This window comes from Oxyura jamaicensis, chromosome 10 (genome assembly GCF_011077185.1).
Source record: "Oxyura jamaicensis isolate SHBP4307 breed ruddy duck chromosome 10, BPBGC_Ojam_1.0, whole genome shotgun sequence".
Taxonomy (NCBI): Eukaryota; Metazoa; Chordata; class Aves; order Anseriformes; family Anatidae; genus Oxyura; species Oxyura jamaicensis.
Window position 1 is genome coordinate 8,462,086 of NC_048902.1, and position 19,312 is coordinate 8,481,397.

Consider the following 19,312-nt stretch of genomic DNA (forward strand, 5'->3'; position numbering starts at 1 on the left):
AAAATAGTAATGGGGAAATACAAGTGGTGATTTTGATGTTAACCCTAACTGTGCCAGAGCAAACCTCCACAAGGTTCTTGCCTCTTCTTTTACACAGTTATAAACTGCATGGTCAATGCACAGAGCAAAACCGCAGCCTAGTGCAACTGTGAGAACTTCAGCTTTCGCATTTCTCGACTTCCTTCACCAGTGTGCAATCCAAATTTTAGAACTGCTACATTTTGTCCATTTACTTTCCAGGATCTTGGTCTTGAGCTAGAATACATCAGGCATGCTTCGTGGAGTAGGGGTAGGGTGATTAGCGCCTCTTGACAATCTGGCCAGGCCAGTTCTTCGTGGTTCTTCTTCCCCAGGCTTCTCTCCTGTGCTTACTCATGCTAGCATGAATATAATCCTAGCTTGACTTTGAAGCTACCACCGGCTTTAAAGGAGAGCATCTTTGTTTTTAATATTGCTTGGCTGGAAACATGACATTACCAAGCTTGATGAACAGGGCAGATTCATATCCAGCTGTGCTATGGTAGTTTTAGGTATGCAGTAAGAAGTCTTCTAAAATGAAAACTTTCAGGATATTGCACAACGTGGCAAAAGAGTACAGCTTGCCCCCAAAAATCACAAGATCAGCAATTATTTTTGCATTCATAAGGTTCTGTTATGCCCATTAGTGAGACAGAAATATATTTGCTCAGTTTCCTTCAGTGAGCAATGATCTGCTTTATTAATTTGTACCGTGAATGGAGACCATCTCCATGGCTGAAAAAACAAGAAGTGCATTTACATCACAGCAGATCGCTCCTTACGGGCTCCTGATCTCTAAGCCCTGCCTAAGGACACCGCTGCACCCTCTCCCCAGAATTCATCCTGGTGATGGATACCCAAGCATCAACTCCCTGCCCTTACCATTAACTTTTGGACAGGCAGAAATTTCTTTAGTGAGTATCACAACATAAAATATGCACATAAATCCAAAAAGCAGCAGATCCTCCTTGACTAGCCCAGAAGGAACACCATTCATTTTTCTCCGAAGTCCCTCCAACTTAATAGGGTGCGCTGCCTTTCAGGAGAATGCAAACTGTTCCTCATAGCTCATATAAGTTTTAGCCTCTCTTTCCACTATCAAATGTAACAATGACAGGGCTATTCTAAAGCTTTTACACTTCTGCTATTTTTTTTAATTGCCAGTGTATCATGGCCTGGGCTGAAACCACTATATTTTTAATTACTCCTTTTGCTTTTATATCTTCCACACACACTGTAATGATTTAAGTGAAATTCACTTAAAGCCTCCACTAAGATGCACTTCTTAGTGGAAGTTTCCAATCCTCAGTTAATATTTTTGGAAAATATTAATGAGATGAAAATGTGAATCGGTTTTAATAGTGCAACATATTAATGTTCTGCTGGAGTGCTGTGCCAATGCAAAACATTACCTGTCTTCTCTTACATTGCATGAGACGGGTAGGTAAATTCCCAGGTTAGCGGGGAGCCCGTCCATGGTACCACCTGCGTTTCACGTTAACAGGCTTAAGGCAACAAGAAGAGATAGGAACAACATTCCGTTTTTTGTTAAAACAAACATTAACCCAGAAAATCTTTCCCCTTCTGTTACAAATACTTTCTCTTTCTTGATTTCTCTCTCTTCTAGATAGGCACTCTCTGGCATCACTTACTGGCTTTGTCTTAGCCGCCTGAGAAGGTGGGATGAGGAAGATGTTAAAGGAGGCATTTAATCCTTGGCAGGCCCCAAAGTGCCCAGAGCCGAGAGGGAGCAAAGCTATTCCCTTTGGCAGCTTGGACTCAAACTCAAGTGGCCAAGTCAATTCTGAAAACCTGTGCTTGGGAACTTCAACAGAGCTGTCAAGTCTAAAGTGCTCCTTATTTCTTAGGTGTGAAATGAACTGAGGGCTTGTGGATTCTCCTAGCTCAGATTTAAAAGCATGCATGAGCTGGAGATATGAGCCAGCAAATATGACGCAGGCCTTGAACTTGAGATAACAAGAATTAGCTGCCAGTCCTGCTGCAGACTTCTCTTTGCTACGTTCCTTATCTACAAAATACCCAAGGTCATGGTCAGACACTGCAGTTCTGAGAGCCATGTAAGTGTTTAAGATGAGCCTGATACAGAAGAAGATGCTTTTAAAATCTTTCTTGTTTTGACTTAAGACTACATACTACATCATGTTTAATGCAAAATCTACCTTGTAGTTGAACCTCTCAGCTGTTCCGGTAGCTTTTTGCACAATGATATATGTTGTACACCCAAAAAGGTGTAATTAATTTTATAAATAATGTTACTTATTCTCAGGGCAGAGCTGAGTGTGGGCAGGGAGGGAAGGAGCCACCGAACCTTCTGTGCTGGTATCTCAGTTTGCAAGGGGTTCGCCCTCTGACTTTCACTTGGATTGCACTGTACCAGTTGTAGCTGTCTTTACTATGTGAGGCAAATTAAAATGAACAATCTCACCACCCTCTGGAGCACAGACCAGCCCCCTGTCAGTATGTACTGCATCTCTCCCGACCACAGAAAGCGTGACTAGAGACGGGTGTGTGGTCACCATCACCATGTCCACAGAGGCCCTGCTTACATCCAAGGCCTGTCCTCACTGGTGGATGTGTGTGGAATGGGGGACAAAAGGAGAAACAACTTGGAAAAGTCCAAATAATTGCCTGGCCTAAGTCTGTGTTTGCTGTGAAGTCAACTTCATCTCCGTGGGAGATGCTGCTCTATTCCTCTGTTGCGTGTTATTTCTTCCTGTGTTCCCCCGTAACAGGAAATATCTGACCTGGGCAGGATGCTTTGCTCACTGGGGCAATGAGGAGCACCCTGCAAAGGGGGTTGCCATCTCAGAACAGTCCCTGAAGGCACAAGAAATCACAAGACAAATACTTGATCAGTTCTTGTGGCTGTGGAAACACTGGTGTTTCAGGAAACACGTCTGAGCAGGGCACAACAATTAAGATGAAGCTCAAATGAACTAACACTCCCAGCTCATACATTGATAACGAGGCAAATGCACTCACAGCTCTAACTGTGCCGGGGTATGCATTTTTGATACGGAAGAGGTGACTCAAAGATTCCCTTTTCACTCACGCACACAGAGGCAGCTAACGAGCAGCACACCGAGCCAAGAGGGTGCTTGTCACACGGGGTGTGAGACAGATCCTGTGGATCTGCAGCAGCACCTCAAGCAAAGACCAAAGTGGGTGCCCTCTGGTTTGCTAAAGTAACCCACAGAGGTGAATTGCATTTCAACATCTCTCTCCCCCACAACCAGGTGATTCATTACCCGTCCCCTTCCTCCCTTGAGGCTCGCGCTGCCCGCAGTGCACCGAGCAGCCGCACCACTTCTCTTTCTCCAGAATTCAGTCTCTGAATGGGGATGCTGACCCTGTGCTGCTTTGCAGGCACGGTGGAAGACTCTGAATTTCAATCCAGTTCTACTTATTGCATACTTGCTGGGAAGGCAAATTAGGCCGCTTCACAAAGGAGAGATTTTTTTGTTATTCTTCAGCTCCATTGAGCTCAAAAAGACCTTTTTCTTATTTTGCTTTCATGCCCTACTGCAGCAAGGTAGATTCTGGCTGGCAGATGGCAGCTAGTTTTTGTAACAAAACGTTTCTCAGCAGCCACAGCTCAGTAACCTATGAAGTTCCCTGTGTTGTTCAGTGAGAAGCTGGGGGTTGAGGCTGCGATGAGGTGAGAGTGGGGAGCACAGTTCTGTGCTGGGATCACTCAGTGTGTCAAGGACAAGAAAACAGAAAAAAAATGTTGCAAATATGCATCCAGATTCCAAAAGCTTATCAGTTCACTAAAGAATTGTTCCTTTACTATGAATAGAGTTTACTGCTTCTTCAAAGTGGTGGAAAAGCATCACTGAACAAGACTGAAATTAAAAACGTGAACTAGGTGAGAACTGACCAGCAAGGGATTCTGTTCTGGCTAGTTTGGAGCTTGTATCTTTCCATTCAATGACAACAGCAAGGAAATAAGTAAATCCAAACCTTTTCTTTAAAGTAGCAGATCCACACAGTACGATGCTATTTTGGTGCTGCTCTCAATGATGTCCTAATCAATTCCTAAAAAGAAAGAAAGAAAGAAAAAAGGTGGAAACAAAGAGGAAAAAAAGGTAGATGAAAGCAGCTGGGGGAAGAGACAAAATGGGAAGCAAAGTATCCCGAAGTCTCGTTCCCCACTTACTCCCCACTCCTCCACAGCAGTGACAGAGGCTGCTGTGGCAGTTTGAGAGATAAATTCACCTTTCTCCTGCTCTCGGGTGCTTTTTCACAGTACTGAGTATCCCAGGGAGTCCTGGCAAAATGAGATCATGTTTTGAATGCTCTATCGTGCTCAACATAACAAAAAGGGGAGAAAAAAAACAACTGAGGCCCTACTGTCCTACCAACCTTAACTGGGGCTGTGCAAACCATCACTGGTTACAGTGACAGCAATGCTGAGGCCTGAGCCATGTCCTTTCATCCTATTTACAACAGACATTGTAATTACTGAAGGGTGATTAACAAGGATGGACTGAGGAAGAGTCCTGGGGGCTGCTGCACAGGCATGGGGAAAGGCCCAGGAGCACCAGAAGGAAACTGGGCACCTGCCACTGGGAGCCCCGGCTCTGCAGTTGGGTGGGATTCAGGTTTCTGGCAAAGTTTTTGTGTGTGTGTGTTTGTGTGAAAACACAGTTTTAGTGTTTTACTGGTAGTAGGAGAGCTGCTTGGGAAGGTAAAGCTGAGTTTTGATGAAAAGTTTGTATCTGGTGAAGGTTTCAGTCTAATTTCTGTTCAGAGAGGGGGACTGAGCTCAGAAAAAAACAGCAGCCGGTGCTGGGGGCTCTGCCGGGAAAAGGCGTAGTCTGGAGCAGGAACCGGAGCTTGTGTTGCCTGCAGCCTGAAGTTCAGGCATGTTTCCCTCTGCTCCAGTAAGTTAATGCACAAGTAAAACAGCTGGAGAAAGGAGAGGTTGCAATTCCTCATCTCATGGGAATAAACGGTGAGATCTTTTACAAGCACAACAAGATTTCTATTCTGGGTGGTTAAAGGACAAGGCATTTTCAAGTGAACGGACACCCTGTGCCTGACAGCTGGGCTGAGGCGACAGCTTCAACAGCTCAAAGGGCTCAAAAGCCGCTGTACCCATGCCGGTGTGATCCCTCAGCGAGCACCTGCTTGTATAAATCTTGCCCACTTTCTATGACCTAGGAGCCTGCTGAGGAGAAAGGAGATGCATCCAACTAACTACCCCACTGATCCAGCAATTCCTACAAAGACATTATCGATCCCTTTTCTATTATTTTTGCATAAAAAATAGAGATATTAACGCAAGTGTCAGCAAACTCAGAGAAATGCTTCCCAGAAGGAAATGCAGCACTGGTAGAGTTGTCTCGCCTGAACAAACTTCTAGAAGTTACTTAAATTTTACTTAAATGAAACCCTCTTTTAAGAATTTCTAAAAGCCTAAAGTTGATTTTTGTCTCTCAGATTGCACAATTCCCTAGGGCCTGGTGATACATCATACTAATGGATCGTAAGAACACGTTGCATCACCTTGAGTAACAGGATATGTTGAAAATGATTATTTAAGCGGTAAGGATCTCTTGTAAAAGGGAAGTGACAATATATAGCTATTGGAATAGTCCTCACTAAGAAATGAACTTGTACAGCAAAACTCTGGGAAGATTTCCTGAAGCTTTAACCCCTGTGTGCCAGGAAAGACGACCAACAAAATGCCTGTTTTTTTATAAGGGCCACTGAAAATATGGGTGCAGCAGCACGCCATCCTCAGTGCCATTTCAGGACTAGCAGGAAACAAATTTAAGTTTTCTAAGAGAGGGAGGAGAAAAACACATAGCTCTTTTTAATTAAGTGATGTACCAACTAGGCAGGTCTGGCTCCAGGGGCTGTGGATGACCTCCTGAACAACTGTCGCTGTGCCTGAGCAAGTCAGGATTGTTTCACGTCGCCCTCTCCTTCCCCACAGTGCTTGCAGGAGGAAAGGAGCTCTCTTTGCAAAAGAGATCTGGAAGCAGAAGAACTAAAGAGGAATAGAAACAAAAATAAACTCTGAACATTATTCTGTATAAAACAGAAGTATCCTCTGCTTTAATATTCTATTTCTCCTTATTTTACTTCCAGTTTCTTTCGTGTACCTAATATTATACATTAAGAAACTGAAATAACATCTGATTTCAACTTTGACTTATCTATCTGGCTCCAGAAGGCACCACGGCTAAACGGTGTTGTGCTTCAGCCCCCGGTTAGGAAAGGAAGGTGCAAATGCTCACAGCAGATCTTTCTGTTGACTCCCAGGAAGAAGCTACCTTACTTTGTAGATTTAGCCTATGTCCAAAGTCACCACATAATAAATAAATAAAAATGTAAAAGGAACGCCACCACCTCAAGCCTGTGTCAAATAGCCACATCAAGCTCTGATTTAAAGCTAAGGAAAGATTTGTCCCATTGCTCACTACCCAAGGCAAACCAGAACAAAACCAAACCCATAAAATGTTGCAATCTTTACAAAATTCAGCTACAGTTTTTCTTCCCTAAGAAACTCTGAGTACTCTCAGAGTATTATTTAATTTCGGAATTAAGGAAGAAAGTTAAAATGGAGGCAACAACCACAAGCAGAGCCCTTCTATTAGACTAGAATTGGAACAAGCCTGTTGGAACAAGCCTGTTCCCTGCGTGCCATTAGTTTGCCAGCCAACAAACCACCTGCAAATTTAAGAGGCCTTTGTGCAGCAGTCACTTTGTGGGTATGCAAATAATGGGGCGATTATAACGTGAGAAAAGCCAAACTACAAGCCATGACTACACGACTGCCTTACACCCAAGCCATGGGCAGTCCAGGAGGCGGGTGAGCAGGGCAGGGGCTCAGGAAGCAGAGGAGTGAATCCCTCTTGTCAGCAGAACCCTGAAACAGCCATTTCCTGCTCCATGAAACCCACCCGTGGTGTCACAGAGCAAAACACCACTGGGAAATGACGAGTTTGCTCAAAGCCACCAGTTGTGCAATGCTGCCATGCAGTTTGTGCAGCATCAATTTCAGTTTATTTCTGAATGCCGTAGCTCCTGCAGAATCACAGAGTGATGAGGATCTCTGCTTTCATTTTAAGCTCTCCAGCCTACCTCGCTAAACAGAGAATGCGAGCTGGCACTCTAGCAACTCAGTAATTAAAATGCTACAAGTGCAATGGTTTTTCTCCCCCTCTGTTTTTTGAAGGCCCCATTCAAGATATGCATCTGTGCTGTCTGGCAATAAATAAAATTTGCTCCCCAGGAAAAGTAGTCTGCATTGCAGATTCAGGTACCAAAGACAGTAATATAATTGCAAACTCAACTTTATGTTAAAAACTCCCGAGTCAGATCCTGAAAAGGTTAAAGAAAAAGACCCAGGGTAGCCCTCTACATCCATAGTGAATGTTTATGTTCCTACAGTGCAAAAAGTGAGTTTATAAGCAGGGAAAGGAAAGCCATATAGCCAGCTCTGGCTGTCTACTCTCCCTTGTTTTTTTCTCCTTGTATGGAAAAAATTACATACTGTAAAAAAACACATCTTTTTTCCCCCTAAGGTTTGTGTAAATTCTGTAGTCACATCAGTCTCCAGAGGCACGAACAGCCACCTCGTTTCAGCCCATTCCAACAACTTGCAGCCAAGAGGAAAAAGGAGCTCTTACACAATAATGCATTAGGCAGTACAGATGTACACTTTAAACTCACTAACGGGTTTGTTATCACATTAAAGTTCATAAAAAAGGACTCCTATCACACCAAGAATTGGTCAGAGGAGCCTGCTTTGCTCACAGGCTTCTCCTGCAACACCGCTCTTTTCTGGAGGCTGACCACCAGCCCCATTTACATGCTCACCAGCATGGCTAGTTTTTCACCAGCACGGCTAGTTTTTCAGTGGCTAACACCTTTCCAGGACAAGGCAGCAGAGTGTCAGGCTGCAAACCTGGGGTTTTGGTATGAAAAAATGCTCTTTCCTATTTCACCAGTGCGGAGCAGATCTAAGAGAGCATCTCAGTAACTGGAAGCGATTCCTGACAACTTCTTATTGCACCAGGGCAACCCGGAACCAGGCATCCTTCCTCAGTATCACCCCATGCAGCTGGGTACAGCTGGGTTTTGAATATCAGATTGTGATCAGATTAGCGGTGCTCATCACTATCCCATTGTATTTCACGGTTAGGGTAGCCTATGTGGCACAGGAGTAAATGACCTAAACCACAGACATGTAGCATGTCATCATGTGAATCTGTCTGTAGAAACGCTAGGAAATTGTTAAGTATCCCAGAAGAAAAAAGGAAACAAAACCAATGCAAACAATACCAATACCAATAATAATAATAATAAAAAACACAAAGCAAGTGAATTCACTTGCAGTGAATGACCATGACATGATAGAAAACATGCAAAGAGTCAAATGTACTTTGAGATTATAAACTTTGATTTTGGCTGTTGACTACCAATCTGCCTGCTGCTCACCTACAGCAAATATTCATCCCATAGAGCACTCAAAAAGGAGACCAGGAGATCCAGAGATCAAGATCACTGTTTTAAAGCAGTGCCAGTGTACAGTGGTATAATTTGCTGATATAACCCAGTGAGAGCAATTTACGTTCAACCCAGGACTGAGGTATCATGTATGGTACAGCTGTGGACAATAAGCATTTATTTCTGACAGCTGGAGAAGACACTAGCAGAATGATGCTTGTTCAAAACTCACCTGCTCTCTCTAAACTTCCTCCTCACAGCCAGGAGTTATTTCATTTTTGAACCCACAAAAATGAATTTTAAATTTTTGTTTTACAAAAATTGTCAAGAGCTTACTATAAGTAAGCAGCATAAGCTATGATGCAAAAAAGGTTGAAATAAAAAAAAGCCAAAGTTACTCATAGCAGATTCAGTTTCCTCTATTTTTTTTTTTCCCCTCCATTTTGAAAATCTGTATGAACGTCTTATTTAGAAGATTTAGCAACATCTGTCATTTTCAGTCCAAACCTTATCTTTATAATACTTGATAAAAGCCTTGGGAAAATACCATTAAGAACAAAGACAAGGAATGCACTAGCATAGCTAAATATTAAGGTGTTGTGGTGTTTTTGTTTGTTTTTATATTTGCATATAATACATTTCAATTCCTAAATGAAAGACAGTGAGGCAAAAATAATGTCTGACGGCCATGCTGAAAGTGTCGCTGCTTGCACTAGGCCCACCTTAGATGAGCAAACCAGGTAGCGTGCAGGGTTTGATGCAACCTTTAACACTATGGTAGCTCAGAAGCATCCTGCCACGTACCAAGCAATGCACCAGGATTCTGCTAAGTTGTTATTTCCTTTCCAGCCCCTCTTCTCAGGATAGCCATTCGCTGTGTCGTGTCCTGGGGGTTACTCTCCCTGTGTACCAGCTAGGACGCAGTCCTTGCAAAACCAAGCAAGCAGACGTTGCTGGAGGAGCTGGAGGAGAGGCCTTTCTTGCTGCCAGCCGGCACTGCAGCTCCCCGAGCAATGCAGCACATGCAGGTGGAGCTGCAGCCTCCATTCACCATGCAGGACGTAGTTCTTCAGCTGCAAAGCACTTCCCTGGGGAGATGCTGAGCTGCAGACAAGCCAGCTTATCCTGCAAGAGCAGGCAGAGATATCCATTGTGGTATGTAAATTGCCTCTTAACGAAGTTCTGGGTGAGTAAGCCAGGTCACTAACAAAATGCTCCAACAAAAACAGCTCCAGGAAAGGAGCCCACAGCTCCTACTTCAAAACTGCAATGCCTTAAGCAATTCACATCACTTTCTGAATAATAGCAGGTGGACAAAAAAAGGTTGTAAAATTGAGGTAGTGCTCTGCACTCAAGCCTCGATGGTTTTGCTTCAGTTCAATCCTCTCTAAAAGCTGTTCACCAAAACCACATTTTAGTTACCAAAAGCATTTTAATCCTTCCTACCTGATATTATTGCAGTAGTACCCTTATGATACCAAAACAGATTCATGCTCTTCAGAAAGCCTTGCAGCCTCATCTCTGGAGGGAAGGGCATTGCTCGTTCCACTGGCAGGAAGCTACTCTCAGAACCAGGAGCAGGAGATGAAATGCTCCCTCTCCATTAGCTGGGCTTCTCCTGATGAGAAGAAAAACCCTGGGCTCCAGGGCAGAGACAAAGTGCATGGGAAGTATTAATGGAAAAATCTCCAACAATACAAATCTGCCTGCTACACCGATATCCCTTTGTCAAACACCGTCTTACTGGGGATTACAGGTCTGTTGGACAACCCAGATTAACTAATCCTTTTTGTTAAAGTAGCAATGCATAAATTCCCTTTCATAGTCACACATGCTTTGACTAAGTGGGATCACTTTCTTGGCACTAAGACAAATTACTGCTGGTGATTTGAATCACTCTCTTGCAAGAGAGTCTGCCTCTTTAGATTTGTTACAAACAAATGATGTTTTACACATTTAATGAATGTACTTGTTATCTAATTAGAACTTTTTTCTAGTTTCTGGAGAAAAAAAATAGTTCTTTGACTTTTCATTAGTTCTTATGATCACCACAAAGTCCCAGCTGAGAGGTGCCCAAGCGCCAGCCGAGTGGTGCAGCTTTAACAGCCTCTACAAAATTCAGTTGAAGCAAATGCGAATTGTAATGCAGAATGGTAAATGGGAAGTGGAATAAAGGCAAGACAGCTTATCAAGGCTAAATAGTTGTTTAACATGATATAATCTCACTGTCTTGACAAAGAAAATGTGAGGTCAGTTGTACTGTTACACAGGAAATCCTAAAGAAACCAGAGAAGAAAAGCAAAACAGGACTTGGCACAGACACAGCAGGAGAACAAGAAGCGCAAAGTAGGTGAAGGGCCTGTTCTGGAGGAAGGGTTCTTGAGAGCCAAGGAGTGAGTTTATTCAATATATTCTCTGAAGATACTGGCATAAGACAATAAGGATGGGCTGGGAAGAGCTGTTGTTGAAACAAGTGTGTAGAATTTATTGTACTGGAGGTATCTGATAACCTGTAAGCCTAGGGTAACAGAAAGCAGGTCCAATTCTTGTTTTAATACAAAATGTGCAAAATCAGAGTAAGAAACTGCTAAGAAAAAGGCCCAATATACTCTGGGATTAATTGCAATGGCAGGAGAGGAGGAAATTTCAGGTATATCAATAGATGATAGGTAGATCCATTAGGTGTCACTGGTGTTATTTGATAGTGCAAGAAGGCAGACATGGCCCTCTGATGCATCAGAAGTGTTTCTTAGAAAGAAGACATCCATGCCATGGTACGAAGCACCAGCTAGCTTCGCAGGAGTGGCAGAGTAGGATCCTTGCTCAGTAGGGATTTATTCAGGCTTGGGCAGGTACTACAGGAACACACAGGAACCAATGGAATGAGAAACCAGTGCCACAGGAAGCAGCAAAAGGGATTTGTCTGGATTCAAGAAAAGACTGGGAGATGCTGTAGCTGTACAATGTATTAAGGAAGAAAAAGAGCCGGTGAAATGAAAGGGAAACGCTTGTGTGAGAGGACTTATGTCTAAATGTCTGTGTTGTGGTTGGAAAAAAAAACCGACATTGTAGGGTGAGAGCCTGTAGCAGCTTAACCTTGTCCAGAAGTGGTCTGTCATCTGTCCGTGCTTCCTTTCCCTCCCTGCTGAGCCTGTGACATGCCAGCGGCACGTGCTGTTGGGTGGGAGCCCAGTCGGCTCCCTGAGCCAGCTGCCTGGGGGCCGAGGCAGCCCTGCTTTAGGGTAACATCAGCTGCTGTGTTGCTGAAATACGGCTTCTACGTTCTTCAGAAACACATAGGGAGGACAATAAGGCAAATTTTGAGATGGTTTCCCCAAATGAGGAAAGATTAAATGAGATTCAGCTGGACACCAGAAGTCCTTTTGAGAGCTGCATTTAGCCAGAGCCAAATACCCCTGTAAGGGGCAGCCACAGGGACAAATGCCCAATGAATGTCCCCAGCAAGGCCAGATGCATCCCTCAGAGATGCCAGCTCATTCTTCTGTGGCTGCAGCGGCTCCATTTCAAACACCTTCAAACCTTACTCCTGCTAGGAGGCAACGGACAGGAAGCAGAGCTGTGAGTTAGGCACCGGCTACTTTGTGCTTTGTAGATGGTTCCCGGATGTACCGACTGTGCTGTCCTTTCATCACAGCATTTGTGTCAGTCTAAAAGAGGGGGGGTAAGACACAGAGAATTTTAGCATTTACTGTACAAAGAGATATGTTGAACAGGAGCAGCAAAGTAACTTTAAAGTGCACTTATCACTCTCCATTGGTTGCTTGTAGCTGTATGTCCGGCTGCTGGGGTGATACAAACCCATGTGATATTTCCAATTACCTCTGGGCAGCATTACTGGAACAGGGAAGCTGTGTACACAGCCACGGGATTTGGCTAATTGCATTTGAAAATATGCAATCAACATTTTTGTGCTGCGAGTCTGCTGTGGAGGGTCTCACTGGAATGTTTCTGACAGGCAGAGCGAGCAATTAATGAGAGGTTTTGGAGGAGCAATGCCCCCTGCCCTCGGGATTTCTCAAAAAAGAAAAAGAAAAAATGGAGTAGGGAAGTAACAGTCTACTGTCTGGGTATTATCAAGAACCTTTCTCATTTCCTCCACGAATGGCAAAAACTCACTTTTAATTTATTTCACAACAGGATCCCTCCTCAGGATCCGCATTCTAACTTGCCCTTAGAAACATTAGGAAAACTGATGTTTTGTTTTTAAAATCCTGTTGCCTTAGGGCTGATTACATGCATCAGATGAGCATATGTAATCCTATCAGTTTCCTGGGGCTGCAACAGTGCTAGGAGGGGATCCATTTGCACTCTCTCCATCGCCTTTTATCTACGTTATTATTTTGCCTGGCTCTATAGAGCAGACACTTTGCTGGTAGAGGCATTTGACTATGTCTCATGTGAACCATTATCCTACTGTCTTTCCTTTCTCCCCACTGCACATGACAAGAGTGTCTATTAAGGAAGAAGAAATTACTGCCATCAGGAAACCGTAGCACTGGGAACATTGCTATGACCTGTAGGATTTCCAAAGATTGTCTGCAGAACTTTTCCTAAATCTTAATGATGCAAAAAGCACTCTCAGGTCTACAAAGCTCCACAGAAGCCCTGGGGCAGGGGTGAGTGGCACAGACACAACCGTGCCTGCCACCCGCCAGCACGTGGCCACCACCATGTGCTGTCAGAGCTCACCCTACTCCTCTCCACCCACAGCACTGAGGAAGCAAACCAAAAGCTCTGGTGTCCAACCGCTGCCTGCCAGGTGATCCTTCTGGAGACCCAAACTCTCACATCTGTCTTCTTCACAGTTGTGGTGGAAAGCAATAAGCAAACACACTTATTAAATTATAGCTGCTTTGAAGACAGTGGATAAATGCATAAACCATATTCAGTTCGTATATAAACACCTGTATATAAATTGCTCGAGGGAAGGACCACATCCATTCTCTTTATGGCTACAGAGCGCAGTTTTACCATAACACTGTAACATAATGCTCACACAACATTCACCACTACGTTTTCAATAACATTATCACCATGTACTGATTAACCCAGGCTCTCAGTGTAAAAATGGCTTGTCCCAATCCCCCTGCAAGGCAGTGGGAGGACTAGAAGGAAAACAAATCCTCTCTGTGCCACATATGGAGCATGTCGTGGCTTTATTCCCTTCCCCTTCTGGGCTCCCAGCATTTCCTCAGCTCAGCAGCACCAGCTTCTCTGTGACTCTGATTTACATTTGAGGCAGGGCAGATCTGGAAGTTAGTAAAAATTATTTAAAAAGTGCAAAGCTAATAGTCTAGGCACTAATTGTTTTTCTTCTCACTACTCGGATTACTCACGCATTTTTGTCTGAGATGCACGGAGGTGTGCTCTGATGGATGACATGCACAGGGATAAGCCTGGCACAGGGGCTCGTGAGCTGGGGAGAGAACTGCAGTCCTAGACCACAGCAGAGGAACACGGCCCTGAGCAGCATGGAGCCCTGAGACAGGCAGGAGATGAGAGCCCTGGCTTTGGGGCAGCAGACTCCACCCAGCTCCACGACCTGGCCCTCCAGGGGTGTTTGTGTGGAGATCTCACATCACCTTGGCTGGCTCCTTGTGGGGTCATGGAGCAAGACAAGCTGCAGTGCTGTGCTGCAAAAATACCCAAAGGCACGTGCAAGTCCCATGTGTTGCACAGGGGATTAGGCAGTGAATGAGAAAGCAAGGGAAGCTGCCATCCTTGGACAGCCTCAGAAACACACATGTTCAGTTTCCAGCAGGCTCAATGTCCAAGTTACCAGGCTCTCTGCATGCTTATGTTCTCCTTACAAACAAACAAACTCCAAACTTGTGTCATGTTGAATTTACACCAACCAGACCAATTTCAGCAATGACAAGAGCTGTTACAGGTACAGCAATCCTGAAGGGAGGCCTAGCAGCACATGAGAACTCAGCGTTGTCTGACAGCAAATGGTGTCCCTGTGCTATGCACCATCCCCCTGAAACACCCCACCACTGACCAGGTGGCCCGGCCACTACCCCGTGGATTGATGATATCCATCCGAGCACTATATTCCTTCACCTTCCCACTTGCACCTAGACAGCACTTCGCTGCCCTGTGGCAGTGAGCTGACTCCCACCTCTCATTTTCGAAGACAAATTGGAAGAGGAGCCACTCCACATCTCCACTGTGCAAAAACCCCACACCCAATACTAAACACGACTTCCCCAAAATGACAGCTTGCACTGCTTTTGGCACAGCAAAATGAGGGACCCACTTCACTTTTTCATCATTAGAAACCAAACTGGATTTAAACAGAGATTTTACAGATATTCCCGTTGGAGAAACCTTGCCATATTTTCTGCATCCTTAGCCCTGTCCCAGATGCCATTTTTTAGGGCAAACCTAAAGGTACATTTGGATTTTCCAGGAAGCTGATTTGTTCAGATGACTGACAGGAGGTGTCTGGTAAGCCTGCAAGCGATGTGCACAAACTCTCTCAGCTGCTTCTCTTTCTGTCTTCAGTGCAAGGAGTTCACCTTTCACACCGGCTATGAGGTGCTTGTGCAGCGACTGTTGGACGGGAGGAAGATGTGCAAAGATGTGGAGGATTTACTCAAGCAGAGGTAAGAAAATCGGAGTGGGAAAAAAAAAAAAAAAAAGGAATAGCTTTCATTTTGTCTCCAGTTTTGCATCCAGAAAGGCATAGTAAGCAGTTTCCAAATTCAATAATGATCCTAGTTTGCATAGAAAAACCTGTCTGAGTTGAATCCTAAAGTAGTCACAGCAGCTGAGTCAGGGACCACACAGTCACCTGAACAAACGGTGACCCATTTCTGGTCCCTGTGCTCCTCAGGGTGGTTTACACAGATCTGAATATAAAGTAATTTCAGACAAAGAAAAAAAATAAATGAGAATTAGATGCCAGTTATATCTTATGAAGGAGAAGACAGAAGGTGAATGATGGAAGTGAGCAATGAGCGCGATTACCAACATCCTAAGACCAGATGACTTAGCACAGTTTTTTTCCACGGGGCATTTTCTAGCCTTTTTACATGATATGTAAAGTTAGACAATCAATAGAAGCATGAAAGATACAAGGAGAGAAGAGAGGGGTGAAAGAATCAGAAATCCAGAGCTCCACTAAGGCTTGGGTGGTTATTGGTCCATAATGATATGGTAGCAGAGACATCCCAACAAGAAGCTTCACTAAGTTTACCCTTTCAACAGAGAACAAATGGCTTGCAGGGTTTTTTTTAGAGAGTGCAGTGGCCGTATGCAGCATTTCAGTTTCCCGTAACCAACAAGAACAGGCCATCCTTCAAATAGAGACAAAGCTATGTAAGATGCTATCAGAGCCCTTCCTAATCTTTCAGAACTGCCCACATAATTCACACATCTCACCACACTTTGAGTAACAACGTCGTAGTTTATCTCCATCCCCTATGTGCTTCCTGGGTGCCCCTCAACAACAGCTAACTCTTTTGTGGGTGCGAAAATACGTATTGCACAGCTGCTCTGACTACATTTTTGTACTTCTGACTTACAAAAAAGATCTGAAATTTTGGTTCTGTTTTAAAGCGGCGGAGTTTCAACAGGTGCAGCATGCAGCATGAGGCACACGCTCATGCATGACCTGTAAGAAAGCCGCCACGCCATGAATTATATATCCAGCAGGTGATAGTAGAGCAGTTCATCGCAGAACTGGCTCCTTCTGAATATCGCTCTGCCTTCCTCAGTTGCAACCTCCTTTTTCCTCCCACACTGCCCCCTGATTGTTTTTGGGTTTTGGGTTGCTTTCTAAAGGCTTCTTTTCAAGCACGGGGACTTTCACAGGGATGCGAGCTGCCAAACTGAAAGCTCATTCAGACGATGAAGAGTCTCCCATCAAAATCCAAAGCTATTTGAATTGCTTTTCTTGATCACCCGTGGAAGCATATTTTATTGCCATGTGTCACAGAGTCCTGAAGTCACATCACTCTGACGGTAGCTTAGCTCTATCTGTTTAAAATAGCTCCTTTGTGACTCATAACTTACCGAGATGAGAGTTGTATTGCAGGCTTCGGGCAGGCTGCACTGCAGCATGCATCTGACGCTGTACAGAGCTGTGTTTCTGTTCAAAGCCTAGCGGAGGGTTTTCTGCAAGCTGCGGGACAAGGTTCTTTCTGTTTGTGGTGGAGGCAGAAAGGGCTTTCCACAAAGGAAAGAAAAAAAAACACTTAGAGTCATTTTGCGCACCTGAAAGCTGCAAGAACAAGTGTTTCCATGAGTTTTGCACAACCCCAAAACAGTGAGCGTGCACACACCCATATGTTTGTATGAGCATGTGTGCTAGGGGAGGAGGAAGAGGACAAGAGACAGGGCACTAAATATAGAATTAAGGTGTTATTTGTAGCTTATTCCTGGAACTTTGTCCTCAAATCATTCACAGGAATGACCTAGGAGGAGGACAAAGCACGGGGTGAATCCCTGTTCCTAGAGGCTGCCTATGTCATGGATTTGATGCCAGAATTTCAACAAGGAGCCCTGCAGCAGCTGCCCCAAGTCCTGACAATGCTGCTCTGGCTACCCTCGTACTTCATCAGCTTTTTAACCAGATCTTTTGCTCCCAAATACCCCTGCCTGATCCAGAGGAGGGCTAAAGAGTTTGGGAAGTGAGAAAGAGGTCATATTCCACAACTAAGACTTAGACTTAAAACACAAAAGATGTTCCAGCTGTTGGCTGCTGCAGGGAAACCTAGAAGCTGTGTGCCAGAGTGCCAGAAAGGGGGAAAGGCAGCACACCAAGATGTGAGAAGATGGTGTCGGCCGCCCGCCAAACCCCGCTGACCCGGGCTAGGCCGGATCCACACGTGAGGTTTCAGGAACACTTAACACAAGAGTTTTGCAGAAGCTGGCCATGCTCTTTTCCCTTAGTATACTCTGTACAAAGCCAGTTGCAAGCCTGCAAGTGGGATTTCACCAGAGGCACCAGTCCAGCCGGCCGCAGCACAGGGTGCTCACGGCCATCACACACAGGGACAGGCGAACGGGGAGCCAGATATTGTCAGACAGGAGCGTGCCCAAACTGCTGCCCTGTGGCGGTCCTGAAACCTACGTTAGCACGCTGTAGTCTAGCCGAAGCTGTGAGGATGAACAGTGGTTGTCCCTCATTTCTTCCACAAGTAGTTCACCCCAAATATTTTAGAGTTAATTTAGAGAAATTAAAGAAATTCTGCTTCTTGTGTTTTGTACCTCAGCTGAAAAGGTAGAGTTGCACAGGAAGAGTTTTGTAAACATTATGCTGGTTCCACTGGGAGACACTGAGAAAGTTTTTCTTTTAACAGAGCACAGGCAGAAGAGAGATATGGGAAAGAGCTGGTTCAAATTGCCCGAAAAGCAGGAGGACAAACAGAAATCAAGTAAGCAATTCTTCTATTTTTGGTACAAATGCAAGCATTTTGGAAGCAATGTCAGACACCTGCTTTGCTTATGAATGGGGTCATAAGCTGCTCACTTCAGCACTTCATGGTGTACAAGAAAATGGGGAACACCAGGGTCCTTCAAAAGAAGACTCAGAAAACCTCTCTTTGGGAATTGCCAGTAGGCCTGTACTGAGAAAATTCTTAATTTCAGCACTGCTAACAATGTTTAACATTTGCTTCCAAGAGCAAACTGAGCAATGGGGAAAAAGGAAAAGGAAGATGTTGGTATATGTTTCAGATGCTGGCTTGGCTAACCCTAACCTTAAACTCATAGAGACTGACAGAACAAACCTAAAGTGCAAAGACACCAAAAATTACCCTCTGCAGCAGGAAAAAAATGCTTGGCTTAGCTTAGGAATACAATCGTTAAAACTCTTTCATGGGATTTTACTTGAGACAAATCAATACAACTACTGAAATACACTAAAATGACGTGTTTTTCTCTGTCTCCAGTACTACTATTTTAGATCATGTATAGATTGTGCTGGGAGAGGAAGATATGTTGGCACAGAATTTAACTTAATAATCACTGCTGATAAACTGCTACTGTTATTGATGGTAGCAGCAGTAACGAGACTTTTGGTCATTACTGTAAGAAGTAATAACACAGGAATAAAGTGGAAGAGGATGAAGATTTGGGGTCACAGAAGATAGGACTGAAAGAGACCTCAATCTAAACAAAACAGCTCTATCGATTGAGGGGCTCACTACCCTCACCCACCCTATAGCTCATTTCTTAATCACCCTCTCCTTTTTACATCTATTCATCGCTCTCTTTTGCTATAAGCATGGTTTCCTGCTCATATTTCACTGTAAAACTTGACCCCAAATCTTTGGACCATCATGACATGCAAGTGCCAGGCAATCACCTGTAGCACTTGCCATTGACCTGGTGGCACATCCAGGCTGATGGGGAACTGGTGCATTAATCCAAGTGCCTGGTAATGGAGAGAGCACTGAGGCTCACTCCAGGGTGCATGCAAGCCTCTCTGTTTCCCTCGTTACTCCATCTCTGCCTTACCCTTGAACAATGCATTAGAGTATCACAGAGGCATAAGGAGAGGTATAAAAGGGTACAAGGACACACCTTCCTGGTGTCTCAGTACAGAGACTTAATCAGAGAAAAGGAAATTAAAATAGCAGGTTAAGGATGGATGGCTTCTTTCCAAAGCAAATGCTAATATTAGCAACTGAGAATTACCAAAAGGCTCCACCTAAATTTTCTTACTGGCAATTCAAGGCAGATAGAGCAAACACGTTCAGAAACAGAGAGCTTTGGCTGCTCTTCTGTGACTTAGTGGATAACTCACAAGTCTGACTTTTCCTAAGGGATTGTAATGGCT

At 44.3% G+C, this 19,312-nt stretch overlaps 1 protein-coding gene across 1 annotated transcript in view; it reads left to right on the forward strand.

The window, feature by feature from the left end:
- The window catches only part of PSTPIP1 (proline-serine-threonine phosphatase interacting protein 1), a 52,545-nt gene that overhangs the window by 1,498 nt on the left and 31,735 nt on the right, over positions 1 to 19,312 (forward strand). Inside the window, exons 2-3 of the mRNA XM_035335870.1 lie at positions 15,031 to 15,131; positions 17,832 to 17,906. Coding sequence (XP_035191761.1) covers positions 15,031 to 15,131; positions 17,832 to 17,906 — 176 coding nt within the window. The remainder of the gene's footprint in view (positions 1 to 15,030; positions 15,132 to 17,831; positions 17,907 to 19,312) is intronic.